Raw genomic sequence first — 21,294 nt, forward strand, 5'->3', positions numbered from 1 at the left:
AGACTGTGAAGCTTCATACGTTGGGCAAACCAAAAGAAAATTACGTACTAGACTAAAGAAGCATATAAATAACATTAAATTTGATTCTTCTAAGCATTCTGTGGTTTCGGAACATATTGTAGACTAGCTTTTCGGACCGCGCTTCGCGCGGTCCTCATATAGCCTATATTAAATCCGTTTTAACACAAAAAATTAATTCTTTTTTTGTATTACCGCGAACTACTTCCACATTTGTTGTCCGACTTTCACGAAATTTATATCAAAATAAATGTTTAAATTTTTTTTGGATGACTACTATGTTATCTATTTCTTTCTCCCAGATATTTTATTTTACACCGCGTTTTGCATATATTTAAATATTTATTATATATTTTTATTTTTATTTTCTTGTTTATTTTAATTTCCACACAATTTCATATTTTTTAAATATAAAACATTATTTTAGTTAATATATACTTTAAATATTTTTTTTATTACTTAATTATTATATCCTTTTTTACATTTTACTCAATTTTTTTTATTTCTAATGTACCCACTGCTAACCCGCTATTATTAGCTCTCATACAATGTCATAATTCTTCAATTTACAAAATTTCTCTGTATATTACATTTTTTGTAAAACATTTTTCACTTTCTTCAATTAAATGTCCTTGATTGCTACATTCATCAATTTTAATTTTTACACTTTCTCTTTTTGTTGCTCTAGAAAATGCCACATAAAGTTGACCATGAGCAAATACAGGATGTGGCAAATAAATTCCAATTTTTTCTAAACTTTGTCCTTGTGATTTATTTATTGTCAGCAAATGACACTCGAATAGGAAACTGTCTTCGTTTAAACTTAAATGGCAGTTCCAAATCATTTGTAATTAAATCTATCCTCGGAATCATAACAATTTGTCCTCGAGCAGGACCTGTTATAACTTCTACATAAATTATATTATTTTTCAAATTAGTTATAATAAATCTTGTACCATTACAAAGTCCTTTTTTAGTATTTAAATTTCTTAATAAGATTACTGTAGCACCAACTTTTATTTTAAGCCGATGAACTGGCATTCCAGAAGGTGTCAGTGAGTTTAGAAACTCAGTTGGAAAATTTAATTGCTCCTGTGGATCATCACTTACAATACAGTCAATAGAGAGATACTCCTTTTCTTCTCCTTCCATTAGACAAAGAATTTCATCATTAATTTTGAAAGTATCCTCATTTTTAGGACAAAGAATCGCTCGATCTTGATTTTCTCTAATCCTTTTCATGGTAATTCTATCACCAAAAATCTCATTAATAAGAGATTCTTTTGATATAAAATCTTGTGGAATTTCAATCGTGTCTAGATTTAGTCCATCTGTATTTGATAATTTACCATCTCCGAGTTGCATTAACCAATTTGCAAATTCTTTTTCTTCCGCAGTTCTCATATTTTGCTGTAATTTAACCTTAATTACATTCCTCCATATAGGGTTGTATTTTTACAGTCGATTCAATTATCGCTGTTTTGTGTAAATGAGGTACTACTGGAAGATTTTGTCTGAAATCTCCTGCAAATAAAATTACTTTTTCTCCAAATGGTTGATCATTCTTCATTAAATCCTTTAAAAGTTTATCAACTGCTGTTAAGGCATGTCCAACAGTCATGCTCACTTCATCCCATATGATTAATTTTGCATTGATCAATTCTCGTGCAGCTTGAGAATTTCCTCTAATATTTGATTTAGCTGCATCATCAATTGGAATTGTAAGCTTAAACAGAGAATGATAAGTTCTTCCTCCTTTCAGAAGTGTGGCTGCAATTCCAGTTGAAGCACATGGAAGAATTATTTCATTTCTTCCTCGAATAACACTTAGAAATGTGTTAAATAAATAGGTTTTACCACTTCCTGCAAACCCGTCAATAAAAAACAAACGCTTAGGTTCATTTTCATTTTCAATTGCTCGCATTACTATATCATACACGTATTTTTGTTCATCATTTAGTGTAGATAATAAATAATCACCACGTATTTTTTCTTCATCTACATTATACTCTGTTTCGTAAATATTTATTTCAGTTGGATTTGGTAATTGAAATTTCTCACAACTACTTCCATTATTTATCAGAATTTGTTGTATATGGTTTAACGCCATATTTTCGGGATTTACAACATTATTATTTACAAAGTCCTCAATCATAAAATCTTTGTATTTATTCCAAATTGTTGGTACATCTATTGGATTTCCAAAGATGCAAATGTAAGCAAATAATTCTCGAAGTTGTGCAGGCATATTCGATTCTGTTGCTTCCTCCATCGTTTTTCCCCAAAAGTCATCAGTCTCTACTAAATTTTTTGCAATTGCTGCATCCTTAAACGTATTATAAATAATTCCATTTACATTTCTCAAATCTTCAAAACATTTTGCTCCAGTCACATGTAGTAGAAGAAGGACGGAGATAAAATCTTTCAATATCTTTTATGCTTACTGTATATAGTCTTGAATTTATTTTTTCACCACCTTTTTTACGTGGCTTCCACTTAGTTTCTTTTTTATTATAAACATAATGATAAGGAATATCTGTATAAAGATAATTTGCTGCATTTTCATCATATTGATTTAATTTGAACCATGCAGTCAGCGTAGTATCTCGATTTAGCTCTCTTTGAGCAGCTTGTTCTTCATTTCCTGCTCGAAAATAAACCATTTGGCGATCAGGCAAATGAACTGCCAATCTTATTACTGTATGAGATTTCATGAACAGATCATATCCATTAAGTCTCCACATTGCTTCTGGAGCACTAACATATCTTGCATCCATGAATGAGTTAACCTCATCTATTCTAATGAATCTTGTACCATCTCGTGCTTGCACTTCAATTGCAGCACAATCAAATCCTTTATGAATATATTTATATAGATATTTTACGCTCTTCACTGATGAACATATTTCTAAATTAATATGTCGATTATATTTCATGATTAAATATGGTGAATACGGCACCACCCATCGATTATCCACTTCTTTATTTCTAACAATGTATTTTATTCCAATATCCCTACGTTGATAGATGGGATATCCATTTACATTAGCATTAGTTTTATCACTAAATTCTTTTGGAAATCCTTTTGAACATTTTCCATCGTCCCCAGTGCAAGGATATCTCCTCGAGGGATCTCCACATGGACCGTGAATCATGTGTTTCAAAACTTTTTTATTAAGTTCTGAATATTTTTCTTCATTAGGAATTTCAGCCCATACCATCATATCAATGACTTCTTGAAGTCGGGGCTTATCTTCATCGCTCAACATTGCAAGTAAATGCAAATGTGGAAGTCCTCTTTTTTGAAATTCAATCACACCTGCATAAGCTATAATATTTCCAAAAATTTTATTTTGAATTAAATCCTTTAAAATTTCTTTGACATCCAAATTAAATGTTTTAGCGACTAAATCAGGTCGAAACTCTATTTGACATCCATCAAGATTATCCTTAATTTCAGGACATTGAGGATTGCAAGTCATGGTTAGAAAAATGTCTGGTTTACCATACTTTCTTACCAAAGACATGGCATCTTGGTATCTTTCTTGCATGTTCCTTGGACTGCCCATAAATGAAGATGGTAATATTACAGGTACACCAACTGTAATTCCCTCATTTTGTGCTCGATTATCAAGGTGATCCATTAATCCTGAATAAAGTTCTGCTCTTAATTGAGGTTGATTTAATTTAATATAATTAAGTCTATTGGCTTCAGTTTTCATATAGGCATCAAGTATAAATTGACATCTCAATTTGCCTGCTCTTTTAAATTGGCTAAATTCGGCTCTTGGTGCCAGCAGATGAGCATAATAATCCATTTGAGTTACTTTAAATTCTGAATATTTAGAATTATAAGATTTCATTTCTGAATGCCATCCATCGTTACCATATGGATATAACAAAGGATAACACATTGGGTCACACTTTTGTCCAGAATTGATATTTGTTGAACATCGTTTGAATTTTTATTATAAATCCGAATGTCTCTTTCAAATGGAGGCTCACCATCTACATTCTGAAAGACCACAGCTATTTCATTAGCTTGTGGAGCATTATATTTTCTTTGATCATGTTGAGGATCGTTTCGAAAGGACAACATTAAATTTATATTTTTATTACATAGAAAGCAATTCGAATAACATAACTAATCTCACGACAATAAGAAACATAGCTATTCCACAGTTCTTTGTTTTTTTAAACAACAATACTAGGAAAGACATAATTAATGACAAACTTACTTTTATGTACAAAAAAACCATGACATTTTGTAAACAAAATCCCAGCATCATTTTCACAAGAGCAGACAAGGGAAACACGACCGTAGCAATGACCAAAGAATTTTATATAGACAAAGTTGAAGAATTATTAAATGACAAAGATAATTATATGACAATCAAAAACAATCCAATAATAAAAATAGAAAAAGACCTTAACAAAAATTTAAAACAATGGTTAAAAAATGAATGGGTCACAAAAAAAGACTATTATTGTTTAAGTTCCAGTGATTCAGTGCTTCCTAAAGCATATGGCTTGCCCAAAATTCACAAGGAAAATGTTCCATTCAGAGTAATAGTATCGCCGGTCAATACAGCACTACATCATTTAGCTGCATATTTACACAACATTTTAGTGACAAGTTTACCCAAAAGGAAAAGTCATGTTAACAATAGTTTTGAATTGTGCAACGCATTGTCTGATCTTAAATTAAATAATAATGAAACAATCGTATCTTTGGATGTGATATCGTTGTTCACAAATGTTCCTGTGGACCTTGCAATAGACAGCATAAATAATAGATGGCATTACATTGAAAACCACACATCAATAGACAAAAATGAGTTTGTTAATGTAATTAAATTCATTTTGACTTCAACGTACTTCACATTCAACGAAACGATCTATAAACAAATACATGGAACTCCGATGGGATCGCCTTTATCTCCAATTATTGCGGATATTGTCATGCAAGATATAGAAACTAGGATTCTTGAAACTATAAAGGTTAATATAAGGTTTTACTATCGCTACGTCGATGATATCTTGCTTTGCTTGCCGGAAGATCAAGTCACATATCTAGTAGAAAAATTTAATGATTGTCACGATAGATTAAAATTCACAATAGAAAGAGAGGATAACCGTAGCATAAGTTTTTTAGATATCTCACTCAAAATTATAAATAACATAATATACATAGATTGGTTTCAGAAAAAAACATTTTCGGGTAGAACACTCTCATATCATTCAAATCATCCTATATGCTACAAAAAAAGTGTAATATATAATTTAGTAGACCGGTCAATATTATTATCACATCCCCGTTTTCATAGTAAAAATTTAACATTAATCATAGAGATTTTATTGAGCAATAGTTATCCTCTTGATCTCATTTTCTCAGAAATCAATAATAGACTGAAGTTCCTTATTGTTAATAGATTAAACAAAGAAATGACTCAAGATATAAATAACGAAATCATAAATAATGACAATAATAAAAAATTCATAGCGATACCTTATATTGAAAGAATCTCGGAACTAGTAGCATCAGAATTAAAGAAATCAAATATAACAGTAGGATACAGATGTCTAAAGAAATTAAACAGAGTCATAAAAACGCAAAAAGACAGAGATAAGCTCCAAAATAATTCGGGGGTCATATATAAGATTTCGTGTAATAATTGTGATGCTACATATGTAGGACAGACGAAAAGACAATTAGGTACAAGAGTAAATGAACATAAAAATAATATTAGATTAGATTCAGCAAGGCACTCGGTGGTTTCTGATCATATTGTAAAATTTACACACAATTTCAATTGGAACGACACAAAAATCCTAGATTATGAAAAGAATTATTATAAAAGGTTGATATCAGAAATGATATATATTAAAGAAGAAAACAACAGTATCAACCTAAAAAAGGACACCGAGCGTCTTGACGGTTCTTATTTTGATATTCTAAAAAAATTGTCTACGTCATCTTAAAAATTGGGTATATATACAGCGCGCCGACATTGTAAGATACAGATATCGATTTGTTTTTTAAAAAAGTACACATTGTGATTATGTTAAGTAAAAAGAAATAATTTTTTTAAAAAAAGTGTTATGTTCGTGACAAAAAAGTAAGTTAATACTATTTATTAAAAATCTAAATGTAATATTTGAGCGGATATATTAATTTGTTCACAGTGTCGTTACATAATATAACAGCATCTGACGCTCTAACTCATGCCAACAAACATGAATTTTGTACTGCGTTTGTCATATAATCTCATAAATGTTGTATTTATAATAAGGTCGATATGACTAAATTAATTTTTTGACATATTATTAGGATATTGAAAAAGACTGTCGTACAGTCGAAACGTTTATCTTAACTTTTGTATATTATGACGTAAATTAATAAAAAAATTTTTCAATTAATAGCATATAAGCTCGTTAAGTTGGCCTTTTATTATATCACATATTATATTTTTATTGCCTATTGGATTAAGATCTTGTTCAACTTGACGCATCATCTTGAAAGTCTTTGCAAATTCATTGCATTGAACCATAAAACTTGACAAATTTTTCATTATTTCAAAATCACACTCTTGATTAGCTTTCTTATTCATTCTATGATTTATAGCTTCTTCTGTATCTAAAAAGTAAAGCTGCGCAAAGCGCGGAGCTTGCCCATCCGCTGGGCGCATTGCTGTCGAAGTCAAATGATGATATTGCCCATGAATCTTCAAGCAATAAGGAGCATTGTTCACAACATCCAATGGATTTCTATTGCCCGGGGCACCCATAGAAGCCATAGCTAAAGCGCTATTATATGAACGAATATTATTTAGGAAATTTTTCGATGCATAATCATTTCCCATGTATAATTTTTTAATAAAATCAGGACAATTTATTGACTTTAATGTAAGCTTACTCTTTTGACAACAATATGTAAATTTCCCATTTTCAGGTTTTTCACATTCGAAATTTAACGATTTGCAAAATTGGCATTCTATATTCATTTGGCCAAGTGTATGAACTGACACATTTATTTCATTGTCCTTGGCAATTAGCGCAATATGATGATTTAATTGTCTAGCTTGTTGCCTTCCCTGAGCATGTCTCTGAGCATCAGCTTCAAGTCGTTGAGACCTTGTGTCATTATTTTCATGAACCCTCTGCTGAGCATGTCTTTGGGCATCAGCTTCGAGTCGTTGAGACCTTGCGTCATTATTTTCATGAGCCCTCTGCTGAGCATGTCTTTGGGCATCAGCTTCAAGTCGTTGAGATCTTTCCTCCGAACTCTCAATTTTTTGTAATTGTCGTAAGCGCTTGCTTTTGCGACTGATTTTATATAAATTTCCGCCTTTTCTCTTTTAAGGCATACTTATCTGCGTCGTACCGTATACGGCGTATACGTAGGTATATTATAAATATATTGCCGTAATAATTATATTTATATTATCTATCTATATCTGTCTGTATGACCAAGAATTATTTATTCATTAATTCATCGATTTTCTTGATGAAATTTTTCTTTTTCGTGCTTATTCTGTTTTATATTAATTCTTTGTATAAGCACACAGCAGTCTTTTTATATAGGCGCACAGCAACCTTCTTTATAGGCGTACAGCAATCTTATTTTACAGGCACACCGCAGCCTTTTTTTACAGGCGCACAGCAGCCTTTTTTACAGGCGCACCGCAGCCTTTTTTACAGGCGCACCGCAGCCTTTTTTACAGGCGCACAGCAGCCTTTTTTTACAGACGCACAGCAGCCTTTTTTACAGGCGCACAGCAGCCTTTTCTTTACAGGCGCACAGCAGCCTTTTTTTTACAGGCGCACAGCAGCCTTTTTTTACAGGCGCGCAGCAGCCTTTTTTACAGGCGCACAGCAGCCTTTTTATATAATTTTATATATTTTTCTATTTATATATATATTTTTTTATATAATTTTTATATAATTTTATATATTTTTATATAATTGAATTTAGAATATCTACGAAATAATTATTATATATATATATAAGAAAAATGTAATAAAAGTGTAATTATTAAGTATAAAATATTTACAAATATTTAAATTTATTACAAATACCTATTTATTACAAATACCTATTTATTACAAATACCTATAGTTATAAAAATGTAAAATATCTACCGTCTCTCTCTCTTTCCCTCTCTCTCTCTTTCTCTCTCTCTCTCTCCCTTCACTCTTCCTCTTCAACGTTTTAACTTCGTTTATCACTCCTTTCTCGTAAAGTTTTACGCCTTCGACTCTTTTTTTGTTGTACTAATTTCATTTATTATAATATTTTCTATTTTATTTGATCTATCCATTATGACATTTAACGTAATTGAATATGAAACCAGCAACTTATATAATCATTTATTAAATGACTCACGTTAAAAAATCGAAACTTACTCCTAAAGAGTGATTTTTACAAAATCACACCAATAAGTAATTTTGAAAAAAATTGTGTACGTATTTGTGATTATGTGTGCAATTTGTGTAAATAAACCTTTAATTTGTATGCCTTGACCATAGTAACATTTAAATTCAATATTCTTATTTTATACATACATTTCCTTCAACTTTTTTTAAATCAATGTGACACATAATACGGTTTAACCAAGATGTCTAAAGAGAGCAAGGAAAATGCATGCAGTTCAAATCAGCATAATGTAAGTAGATTTTAATTTTAGACAGAGAGATAGAGAGAGAGAGAAAGGGAGAGTGAGAGAGAAAGAGAGAGAGAGAGATAGAGCGTGTGTCTTAAAGAAAGATTGATTGATTGATTGATTGATCTTTATTAGCTTTCACAGCTATTACATATACATAATTACTATACATTATTTAACACATATTCTTTTAACAGTCTCTTATATAATATTAATTCTTCACATTGTTTTATCTCGGTGGGTAACGCATTATACATTTTTATTCCTTCGTAAAACAGGCTTTTTTGCGCACTTCTCGTTTTACGCAATGTTAGTACTATGTTTCCGGCCTGCCTCGTTTGTCTATCACATTCTTTTCCCACTATTTCTATTTTATTACTTAACGCCACCGATGCCATGTTATTTAGTATTTTAAAAATAAATACACCTACATTATAATATAATCGTTGCCTTACGGACATAAACTGCAGCGCCTGCAGCATGTCCTCAACTTTGGTATATCTATTACATTGCAATATGACTCTCATGGCACGGTTTTGAGCTACCTGCAGTTTATTCAACTGCGTTTCTCCCATCCCGACTAATAGAGTGGCACAATACTCGAAATGAGGTGCTATTATGGACTTATATACAATACATCTAGTGTAGGCTGACACGAAGTTACCTATTCTGTTTAAAAAACTAGTCTTTTTCCCTATTTTCTTAAGCATATAATCGCAATGATCTTGAAATCGTAGTCTGTCATCAATAATTATACCTAAATATTTTATAGTTTCAACACGTTCTATTTTAGTTCCATCCAAACATTTCAAAATAGTATTGCCTCTCAATTCTTTTCGAATACTTCTAACTACCATATATTTCGTTTTATCCGCATTCATTTTTAATTTATATTCATCCAGCATTCAATTATATTAAAAACCATATTCATTTTTATCTCTATATCTGTGCTACTTTCTCCACTTACATATATAAGCGTATCGTCTGCAAACATTTTTATATTGCATCCCTCCGGACATACTTCGATTATATCATTTATATATATTATAAATAGTAGAGATCCTAGTACCGAACCTTGTGGCACTCCGTATTCCGTTCTAAGACGTTCTGACCACTGATTGTTAAATTTGACTTGTTGCGTTCTGTTGTTTAGATATGTTCTAAACCATTCTAGCACTATTCCTTTCATTCCATATTGCTCTAATTTTTCTAACAATCTTGTCCTATCCACCGTTTCAAATGCCCGTTTTAAGTCTATGAATATTACTCTTACTATTTCTCCTTCACTAATTGTTAACTTCCAATCATCAATGACGCTTTGTATCGCTGTTTCGCACGAATGGTATTTTCTAAATCCTGATTGATGCTCTGATATAATATCATTATTATGTAAGTATTCATCTATTTGTTCCTTTACGACTAATTCTAAGACTTTCTCATAAATTGGTAATATATTAATTGGTCTAAATTCACTTGCTTTCTTTGGTTTCTCTACCTTAGGAATTGGTACAATAGTAGATGTTTTCCATCCCTCCGGACACACTCCTTTTAATAATGAATCATTTATTATCTTCAATAGTTCATTTTTTATTACGTGAAAGCTCATTTTTAATATATCACTAGATATTCCCTCATCTGTTCCTTTTTTCTTTGGCAAAGCCATAATAATTTGTTCAAGTTTCTTTAAATTTATCAACTTAAAATATTCCATTTTATCTCTACTATTTATAACATAAATGGTTTTTGTATTTTTACTGTCTCTTTTTTCTATAGATTCTATTATATCGTTAATGCTCTGTATATAAAATATATTAAAATTATTCACTAACGTACATTCTTCTACATTCTTTAATATTTCAAAGTCTATGTTATTAATTTCTTTCGAACCCCTAGTCTCTCCTCTTATGACTTTCTTTAGAGTTTTCCACATTAATACAGGATCATTTTTATTATCATCTATCATGTTCTCATAATATTCTTTCTTTTTTTTTCTAATTATTTTGACTGCCGTATTTCTCTCAGTTTTAAACTGTAACCAATCTTGTTCTTCACCCGCATATACCGCTCTTGCATACGCCTCATCCCTTGCATTTGTAGCTAATCTTATATCATCCGTATACCATTTTTTTCCTTCCCATATCTTTGGAATTTTAAATTTTTTCTTTGGTGCTACCCTATCTAACGCCACTACCATATTCTGCACAAATTTCTCTGCTCTTTCATTTACCCCTAAATTAATTCTACTTTCTAATCCTTCCTCTATTGCATATAAAAAATCATCTATTTGAAATTTGCTGTAATCTCTACTAATGAATTCTCTATATTTTTCTTCAATAGTTACTTCTATTAAGTTCAACGCTTATCCATAAATGATCTGTTATCCTCGGCTTATCATATACGATACAGTTTACCTTAGTATTTGCAAAAACTAAATCTATCAAAGATTGACTATTTTCTGTAATCCTAGTTGGTTTGTCTACGTATTGTTTCATGCCCAAACACAACATCTCATTTACTAGCTTTTTAGCATAAAACACTTCCGTCATTAAGTTTATATTAAAATCACCCAACATGACGCATTGCCCTTTCGCTACTAAACGGTCCACTACATCCTCTATAAATCTTAAGAAATCACCATCCGACGCGCTCGGTGAATGGTACACTACTGTAATTACTCCTTTATATATTTTATCTCGCATTTCTATCGCTACACACCAACAGTTAGATACTATTTTTTCTTTAACTATTACCTCATATTTGATATCATTTCTTATGTAAATCATTACGCCTCCTGTGTTTCTATTTTCCCCATCGCATCTAACTAAATTATATCCCGGCGCATTCACTTCACTGTCTTCTATTTCCGCAATGAGCCTAGTCTCCGACAACGCCACGACTGCAAGATTCATCCTCTTCATATAGTCTTGAATTTCATCTTTGTGCGCCATCACACTCTGCGAGTTCGTGTATACAATTGATTCCATCCATGATTGCTACTTAGTGGACTCCCAGCCCGCTCTTTTTTTCTCCTCCTCCAGTGCTCTGGTGAAAGTCGGACATTTTCTGCTTAACGCATCATGTTCGTCATTTATCTTTAAGTTGTACGTTTTAATTTTGTACATACAATTTACACACCTCATCTTCGTTACCTTACAGTCACTTGCTTTATGATTTCCAGCACATTTATGACATGTTTCTTCTCGCTTACAATTTTTAGCAATATGATAGTAACCCCAACATTTAAAGCATCTTTTAACACTGTAATGTTCAAACACAGGACATTTCCTCCATCCGATATTTATTTTTTCTTTTTTCAGCATCAGCTCATGGGCAATTTCATCTACCTCCATTATTAAGGAACCGTCTTCTTTTTTTCCACTTCCAGCACGAGAATTTTCGTTACCTTTGGCCATTCTCTTTACTATTTTTATGTGGAGTTCTTCGTCAATTTTATTTTGTTTTTTGATTGAGTCAATTAAGACTTCATCATCCAGTTGCATTTCTTCTTCTCCAACATTCTCCCTCCCAAAGAAGGAGAGAGAGAGAGAGAGATTATACCGTAATCTTATTTACTATATATCTATTTAATAAAATATATCTCTATATCATACGTAATTTCCAAGATAACTTTCTTTAAAACAGTAGTGGACCCTAGTACTCTCTTAGAGGAGTACATACGTAAATACGCTGTACTACTTCTATTCTTAGAGATGAGTATTTTTGAGCTGATCACTAATAACCTGAGTCCTGGACGAATATTTGGCAGGTAATCGCGGATGAAGTGCTCGATGGAACGAGAGCCCATGGAATGTGAAGAGTCAAGAAGTGAGAAGTTGTAGACATGAAGCCGAGACGCGCGAATGTGTGATAGTTGGCAGTTAATAGATGTGAGGAACGTAATAGGGGCTCAAAATTCAACCGTCTAATGGATACGGACGTGGTCGGGTAAAGAAAGTTATAGGATTTTACAAAGAGTGAAACCCTGAGTGGGTGGAGAACAAATTGGGTACAAAAGTATAATTATTGATTGACATTATGTAGTGGGTTATATTTATTCGAGTATTATTTTCTTATTGATTTATTCTATTTTATATTTGTTTTTTAAGTAAATTTAAGCTTTGTGTTTTACTTGTGGATACGCAATCAGCTGGGTCTCGATCCTGTAACTTTTCTAAAGTCAAACCGTGAAAAAATGAAAATTTTCGTCCAATTGCAGCCATCAATTTCATTTCAAAATCAATTGCTGATTGGGCGAGACATTTTTTAGTTTTTTACTTTTTACTTTAAAAAAAGTTACAGAATCGATACCCTTTTTTTTGTCTTTTTTTTTTTTTTTTACTTAGTGGAAATCCTCATGGATCCCCCGCCTCCGGGTAGAGACGGGTGGTTACTGTGTGACTTCCTTGCCTCCCTTGAGGAAATGACAATCAGTTGAAAACGATATGAACGAGGTGGGGGTTTATATGTGCTTATTTTCGTAGTTGAATTTTTCAATTTTAGGAGATTATTTCGTTCCGTCACTCATGATATGGTGGGATTGGTCTTGTAGCCAAACCATCTTATTGCCCGATCGTACTTTAATGCTGTGAGCGTAGTCTTGACTTTCTGTGAGTTCTATCAACCGACATCGTTATTTTTTACATATACTACTCTAGCTACAAAGTGTTTATTACTTAATAAATCCCCCTGTTCCTTGGTTGGTGTATGGTTGGTGGGTGGTTTTTTTACATTATTTTTAGAATCTTCGCGTGTGACTAGATTTTACATCATTTGGTCGGCGTGGGGATATGGGCAAGGCGTACGAACCGGGCCGACAAACGGCATCAATGACACGGTGACCCTTGTTAGGCCTGTTCCCGCCACCTCTTTCTTATGGTTTTTTGCTCTCACAGGCGGATTCAACATCGCGCTTCCACGCCCAAAACGCGCATAGATGAAAATAAAGGGTGAGGTACTGTTGAATTTGAAATTGACAGAAGTGATTCCCTTAAGTCGAAGTTGTTAAAATAATTGCTATGTGTTTTTGGTTGTGTGCCTCGGGTAAGGCACAGGGGAAAAAAACAAGAGGCTCCCGGGGGGAGAGAGCCACATTTATGATGAGGACCGTGCTTCAGAGTTGTGGTGTGGGCTTGGTATCCGCATAGAGGATGTATTGACCAATTCCAAGGGAGATTCACGTTTCTCACTATCAAAGGTTAAAAAATCCTTTATATTTGCATTAACACTGGTGTAATTTTTATGTTCCACAATGTTTACACTTTGTAGTTACTTAACTAATCGAGCTAATCGCTGCCGTATGATTTCGTGAACTCGACTGGGGGAAGGGGGGGGGCGCAGAGATGGAGAAAGGGAAAGAACAGGGAACACAGGGGAGTAATTGGGGGGTGGGGAGGGTAGGGGAGTTAAAGGGGGAAGGGGGGAGGAAGAGGGGTAAATGGGAAGGAGGGAAGGGGACGGAGTGAGGGGAGGTAATGGGAGGGAAGCGCGGGTTAGTGGGGGGAGGGGGGGGAGGGGGAACTAGGGCGTGGCGTGGCGGGGAGGGGGGGCAAACGTGCGTGAGGGAGTGGGGAATGGGGGAGCGGTGGGTGGAAGGGTGTGGGTCTGGGGTAAAGATGAGGAAGTTAAGGGAGAGGAGTGATAAGGGGCCGGATGGCCGAAGAAACGGCGATGGGGGGGGAAAGGGAAGGGTGGGGAGGAGGTTGTCGGGGGGGAGTTAAAGAGGGGATCGCGATGCGTGGGTTTGTATGGTAAAAATACCGACTGCGAACAGGGCTGTTTGTGCGACAGGAATTACTATAATTACCCGAACCTCTACTCGTCGACTATACTATTTCTGTTCGCGTCGCGGTCGCATGCTCGATCCGTTTTTATAGTACACAATCGGGACGGGGTGAGGAGAGGGAGTGAGAAAATCGATATATTGTAAAATTCCTATGATCGAAAGGGGTGGCCTGGCAACGGGCCCCCTCGGTCAATGACCTATTTGATCAAGCGATAGTAAATATCAAGTCCCGCTCTTGCTTTGCACGTTGTGCCAATTTCGGTTTCGGCTTGCGTAGTCAATCAATCATCTGTCTGCTTTTTTTACGCGGTCCTTTGCCCCTTCGTCGATCTTGTAAATCATGAGTAGTTATAACCTTTAATAGTTATTAGTAGGATCTTTTCTGTATGATCACCATCGCCGTGATGACCGATCCCCGATTGCAGATGAGGCCCCCCCTGTGTCCAATAATCAAAGCAAAATTATCTAATATATCCTAGTGGGAGTATTTTTTCGTGCGGAGTAAATGGTATTACCTACAGTTTATATGTAGTTTTTTTTTACATCACTCAGGGGGCTCGGCTGTTACTACCGCATCTAAATTTGTTAGGTAATTGGTTTCTTTATTTTATAAAAATGTGTCTAGTGCTTTTTTTTGTCTGGGCTTCTAGGTTAAACTCTATCTCGGTCAAGTATTGTTACTCTTTTGGCTCGTTCTTTTTTGTCTTTTGTTTTTTTATTTTCCAAACCTACCATGGCTAATAGATTTATGTATTTGAGTTATTAGATTCAATCCGCTCGATGTCGGGGGTAAATAAACTGTCGTTTTTTGTGAAAACTTCTATTCATTGTTTTCGTAAACGTTGTCCTGCTTTTCGTTGTTATCTTTGCTCTTATCACCTCTATGCGTTCTATGTTGTGTTGTATCAGGTTAGCCTAATGGGGTCGAGTATTCTTAATGTCTTTGTCTTGTGATGGTGCAATGTTGAAATATTGGTAAATATGGTCTATGCTTGCTACGTAGATTGTCTTTGTTGTTTCTAATGTCATGTCCTTCATAAAATGTTTTCCTTTGGGCCGTTTCCACATCGTCGGATCCTCTGCCTGTCCTTCTTTTCCATTCCCCCCCTTGCCTCTCTTATCTGTCTTTTCCCTCACTCGCATTTTCTGCTTTCTTTTTCTTTTTTTGGCTGTTGAGTACAAGCCATAGTATGTGGTTGATGTACCCGGTACTTCATAAACGTCGTTCCGTCGTATATCAACCTCTAGTGTCCCATACAAAGTCTCTTTCTCTATATGTTTTGTCACTTGTGGCGTATCACAGTTGCAAATTCGCCGGTATATTAGTATTTCATTAATGCAAATCATCGTCATGCTGGTGTCTCGCATATATAATGGAGTCCTATTTTGCTACCTTTTTGCAAATCTCTGTTGTAGTGTTAATAAATTTAAATATGGTTAGTTTAGAAGTTATCTATGGCACACATATTGTTTTCTCTATTTGTATCACTTTTCAACGTTTTTTTATATGCCTAGGGCGCGGAGGAAATTCGAGTGGCCATTTAGAATGTTCTATTTCAGGTTGTGGAACTTATTGGGCAAACTCAGTCTCCGTATATAGGGTCATTTAGTCCTTACTTACGTAATGCGCTTACTCTTGCGGGTGTTTTCTTTATTTCGGTGCCCAGCGGAGAGGAATATCTGTTATGTTGTCCTAACCGGGAAGTAATATTCCCCTGTTCTAACGTGCGCTGGAAGCGGCTAGGAATCCCGTTAAAATGGCGCGTATCCAATGTAGGTGTCTAGCTATGCCACCTAAATTGTTTACGTAGCACTTAGTTAATCACTAAGGTCGCCCTCGACAAACGTTTGGCTCCCAATTGCTTCTATTAAGATATTTTCTAACGCGTCCCTATGGAGTCGTTAAAGCGCCATCAATTACTTGTATTGTTCCTGCCGTATTTTTTTCTAAGTGTGTAACCTCTCTTCTGTCTACAACTATGTTTTAGCTTGATTGTCCGAAAGAATTTTCTCCCGAGCACAAATGTGTGCGTAAGAAATTCTCGTCTTGGTTTAACTTTTTGCTCCTCTTTGTTTCCGTGTGAATATCCCCTTTGCTTCCTGTCCGATTGGTTACAAGGTCGAGCTGTGTGTTGTATTGGTGCTTTGTCGGTTATTTTCATTAACGTGCTAATTTTTTTTTAATATTTTTATTCGGGTCTGGTGGCCTCGTCCATTGTACTACAACAAATTGTTTTTATTCGTATTGTACTATCTGTGTTTAACTTATCGCACTTGGCCCATGACAGCTAATCATTAGTATTAATCTGGGTAGCTAGGCTGGAGGTGGGTCTGGGTCGTAGTTTGTCGTATATTGCACAAAACCTGTTTCTTGCTTTTCTACAACTACGTCTCCTTTTATGTTTTGTCCTTTCCCTCAGTACGGCCCTACTGTTTTCCGCTTGCCCAATGTCGCCCATTTGCAAACATTTTTTTCTGTTTGTTCATGTTTAACTTCGTAGATGTTTCCTGCGCTCGTACTATAGGTGTTGCTAAATGCTAAATTTTATCACTAACTTTCCATGTGCTTTTAGAGTAGTGTAATGACCTAGCTTATTTGAAGTGTATACCTGGTTCGTTGGGAATTCTTCAAGTGCGTACGAGGTTCCTTCTTTGATAAAAAATGGCACACAACTTTATATTACGCATGTTAACAATCAAGTGTATATAAGAGGGAAATCATATATCTATCGCTTACATGTTCTCCGTATTCAATTCACACCCTGAGAGAGAGTGGGAGAGCGATGGGAGGCCATGCGTTATTTTTTGGCTTTTACATGGGAATTCGGATTGCCCTACGCCGGTAGTCTAGTCTTTGGCATTGAATTACGAGCATCCTTTCATATATCTAATATATATGTCCTCTTAACTACTTTATTTGTACTCATAAGCGTATGATACTTTGTGTGCAATTTTTTATCAAGAGAGCGGAGCGTTTGTTTCTATAATTGTCGAATCTGTCGTCACCTTTTATAGTCTTATAGTAGCAACTATTTTTCTCAAAAGGAAGGGCCGAAATCTCTTCTCAAGGGTGGGTTAACGGGGGTTGCGGCGGTTATGTCCCGTTACATTCTTGGTTCCTATTGCGGACAGTCGCTTTGTCCCTGGTTTAAATTCAGCGTTGCTCATTTGGTTGCTCACAATCTATGAAAGCCTTCTTTCACCTTGTTTAAGATCCCTATCGTTCTCATTCTATCTTTTTTAACGCCAGTAGATTGATCGGGAGGAAGGGTGTTATTTGTTCCGGGGAAGAGACGCTTATATCTGGTTGGTGTTTATTTTCGACATTCTTATGTCTAGTATTTGCTCTTCTGGGATCCACCTTCAGTAGGGGTGCCATTTTTTCATTTCATTTGTAGTATCCATTTCACCTTCTAGGATATGTTTCTGAGGCCACATTGTATACCAATTTTTTTATCCTTGGGTGAGGAAGCGGTGTGCGAGTTTGTGCAGGAAGATGCGTGTGATGCCTATAGAGCGGGCGCCGGAGATTGAAATCGCTTGGTTGTCGTGCTAATAGTTAGCGGTCCATTCGTGTACGTGTGGTAGTTGCCGTTCCATCTATTTTTTTTTATTTGTCTTTGTTCTGAATAACGGGTTCACTTTGGACTCGTCTCGTCATTACTTAGACGATAATCGGTACGTGTTCGCGCTCGTTTTCAATAAATAATTTGTAATCTATTTGTTGCAAACAGAAGAAAAAATGCGTATTGCTCGATTTTTAAAACCTGTTCTTTCACTGTCTAATCCAACGGAACGCATGTGATATTGAATTTTTTGTTTATTGTCTCAAGTATTCCCGTGGTCCTGCCCATAATGGCGTCTACATTCTTGGATCGTTCGCGTTGGAGCATTTTTTTCCTACTCCCAAGCACCTTAGATCATGCTGTAGGTATATGAGAGGTGGGTGGGGATGGAGATAGTATCCCCGCACTGGGTGGGAGGGCAATAAATTTTGTGCTTTGGTGAATCAGGGGTAAGAGCGCTTGAATGCATAGAAACGAGCGAACGAGATGTGGGGTTCTTGGCTTTCAATATTGGTTTTGTAGCCTTTAATTTTTCTGTCTTTATGCGGTCTCAGACCGCAATTTGACTAGTACAGCTTGAAGTCGAGTCTTCTTTAATCAATTATTTGTCGCGTAGTAAGTGTTTGGTGCTTAAGTGTTGATGAGTTGGTCTTTACACTGTAAGGCGGTTGATTTACGGTTGTCGGTAACTTTGCTTGGTCATGTGGGGGTTTTGGTTTTGGGTGGGGTTTGTGTGTGTTTGTGCGTGCGATGGGCATTTTCAATTACTAAAAAATTTTTTTTTTTATTTTTATAAGTTATATTGTTATAAATTTTAACTATTTATGCTTAAAATTTTTATTTATAAAGTATTAAAATCCATTCTTTTAACTGAAAATCCACTAAATCTTCCAAAACCATTGATGCTATTTTTGGTTAGACATCATAAACTCATACAAAAGTAAAAACCCAAACCCGGATTCGTATCACATATGTTTTCGTGTAATGTCCGTTATTTTTTTTTACTAGCATAATGGGTGGGTAGATACTGCACCAGCTTTAAAAATTGGGAAAAACTTTTTCTTTATCTTTATTTTTTCGGTCCCGGTCGAGTGTATTTTTTTTTTTTCTATTCCTATTAACGCCCCCCCCCGCTTTTCTTTACCCCCTGCCAGCAAAGAGCAAGTGTGTTGAAAATTTTATTTTTTTTCCGGGCCCCCTTAATGACATTTCTGCCTAATAGAATTTTTGTCGTATTGTGCGATTATAGCGTTTTTGGGAAATAAAGAAACCCTTTTGTAAATTAATATCAACTTAATATGACTATGGGAAATTTTCCCGGGAAATTTTAAAAGATTGCAATGGGGATTTTTTTTTTTTCTTATCCTTAACGGGAAATTTGCATAGTGTTCCGCTAAACCCCGCTTGCAATTCGTAAATTTAAAAGCATAACATTTGCTCGTTGGTTTTCCCTTTTAAAAAAGGATCAATCTAAGAATTTTTTTACGTTCCGTATAAATATTGCTCGGGAATTTTAAAAAAAAATATCTAAAGTGAAATGCTTGCAAATACAAAAATTGTTATTTTCCTTAGTAATGATATTATTATTTTATTGTCATATTCATTTTATTATTATTTGCGTTTTAAAAAAAACAAATTTCACTGTCTCGCGAACAACATAAATTACCACACAAACGCATGCTTTAAAGCAAACTGGGCCGGGTTTTTTATAAAGTATGGGGAATTTTTTAATGTTGGCATGTCGTTCCAATTGGGCAATTATCAGATGTATTTTTCCCTTTCTTATTTTTATAATTTGCGCCGTTTTATTTTGATTGGTCTTCTAAAAATTCACATTTTTAATTTTTTATGGTTTGGGTTTAAACCACGCCATTTTCTACGACATCCCACTATTTTCATTTGTTGGGCTGTTATTTTTCTATTATGTGCCGTATTATATCCAAGCGAAACAAAACCTTACCTTGTAGCCAATCGATATGTCAAATGTAATTGGGCGACTCGCTTTGGAAATTCTCCTGCGAAAGTTCTGCATTTAGGCTGGAGCGCTTGCTTCAACCAGTTAGGACGGGGGCTACCTTCTTTTCCAAAAAATAATTCTATGGCTGTCCCATTGGGTAAATAAAATTAATTTTTTTTAATTTTTTGCGATTTCCGGATTGAAAATAACTCTTTATACGAATCTGAGGTACCTCGCTGGCCTTCATTTCTGCCCCGCCTCGAAATACTTTAGCCCTTTCTTCCAATCTTTTTTCACTGAACCAAATTCATTGTAAATTGCTTCTTCTTTCCTTCCGCTGCTTCATCGAAAGGATATTCGAGTGACGTTCCTTTGATAATTTCATAATAGTTCTCAAATGCAACTCCAAAATTGAAAAAGTTTAGAATTTTTATTGCAGCCTATGTCCTCAGCTCAAAGCATTATCATTATGGACGTTAATGCATCTTTTATGTTTTTTTACATCTTTCATTTTATAATATGGCCTATACTCCTTAAATAAAATTGGCGAACTTTTTTAACTTTACCCGGCGAAGGCAGTCCAGCTAGCAATAATTTTGATAAAATGACTAACATCAAGTCTGATAGAACACTTTGGTAATTTAATTCTCTTCTCGTTCTAAAAATTATAATATTAGATAAAATATTGTAAATAATCACGTGTATCCGCGCAATTTGAAAATACTTTCGATACAGCCATTAAAAGAGCTTTACTGAAATCAATTACCACCATTCGTAAAATTATTCGTTAAATTAAAAATTGCCCATCCCCGGGCGCATTGCTGTCGAAGTCAAATGATGATATTGCCCATGAATCTTCAAGCAATAAAGAGCATTGTTCACAACATCCAATGGATTTCTATTGCCCGGGGCACCCATAGAAGCCATAGCTAAAGCGCTATTATATGAACGAATATTATTTAGGAAATTTTTCGATGCATAATCATTTCCCATGTATAATTTTTTAATAAAATCAGGACAATTTATTGACTTTAATGTAAGCTTACTCTTTGACAACAATATGTAAATTTCCCATTTTCAGGTTTTTCACATTCAAAATTTAACGATTTGCAAAATTGGCATTCTATATTCATTTGGCCAAGTGTATGAACTGACACATTTATTTCATTGTCCTTGGCAATTAGCGGAATATGATGATTTAATTGTCTAGCTTGTTGCCTTCCCTGAGCATGTCTCTGCGCATCAGCTTCAAGTCGTTGAGACCTTGTGTCATTATTTTCATGAACCCTCTGCTGAGCATGTCTTGGG

General features: G+C 34.7%; 1 protein-coding gene across 1 annotated transcript; it reads right to left on the bottom strand.

Annotated features, from left to right (window-relative positions):
• Nucleotides 1-1,441: 1,441 nt before the first annotated feature.
• Nucleotides 1,442-9,256, bottom strand: LOC146723493 (uncharacterized). The gene is made up of 8 exons (XM_085481864.1): nucleotides 9,132-9,256; nucleotides 7,045-7,344; nucleotides 6,497-6,825; nucleotides 3,524-3,853; nucleotides 3,038-3,346; nucleotides 2,463-2,662; nucleotides 2,080-2,344; nucleotides 1,442-1,719 (listed from the first exon to the last, which is right to left on the bottom strand). The coding sequence occupies exons 1-8, from the start codon at nucleotides 9,254-9,256 to the stop codon at nucleotides 1,442-1,444; spliced, it is 2,136 nt and encodes a 711-aa protein (XP_085337990.1).
• Nucleotides 9,257-21,294: the final 12,038 nt, after the last annotated feature.

The sequence above is a fragment of the Nylanderia fulva genome, unplaced genomic scaffold, assembly GCF_048542155.1.
Source record: "Nylanderia fulva isolate GAGA-0341 unplaced genomic scaffold, ASM4854215v1 Scaffold192, whole genome shotgun sequence".
Lineage (NCBI taxonomy): Eukaryota > Metazoa > Arthropoda > Insecta > Hymenoptera > Formicidae > Nylanderia > Nylanderia fulva.

Coding starts and splice junctions, on each gene's coding strand:
- LOC146723493 (XM_085481864.1), bottom strand. CDS start 9,256: ATGGGAGAAACGCAGTTGAATAAACTGCAGGTAGCTCAAAACCGTGCC. Junction 6,826..7,044: donor AAGGACAATGAAATAAATGT/GTCAGTTCATAC, acceptor TTCATATAATAG/CGCTTTAGCTATGGCTTCTA. Junction 2,663..3,037: donor TGGATATCCCATCTATCAAC/GTAGGGATATTG, acceptor ATTTTCGAGCAG/GAAATGAAGAACAAGCTGCT.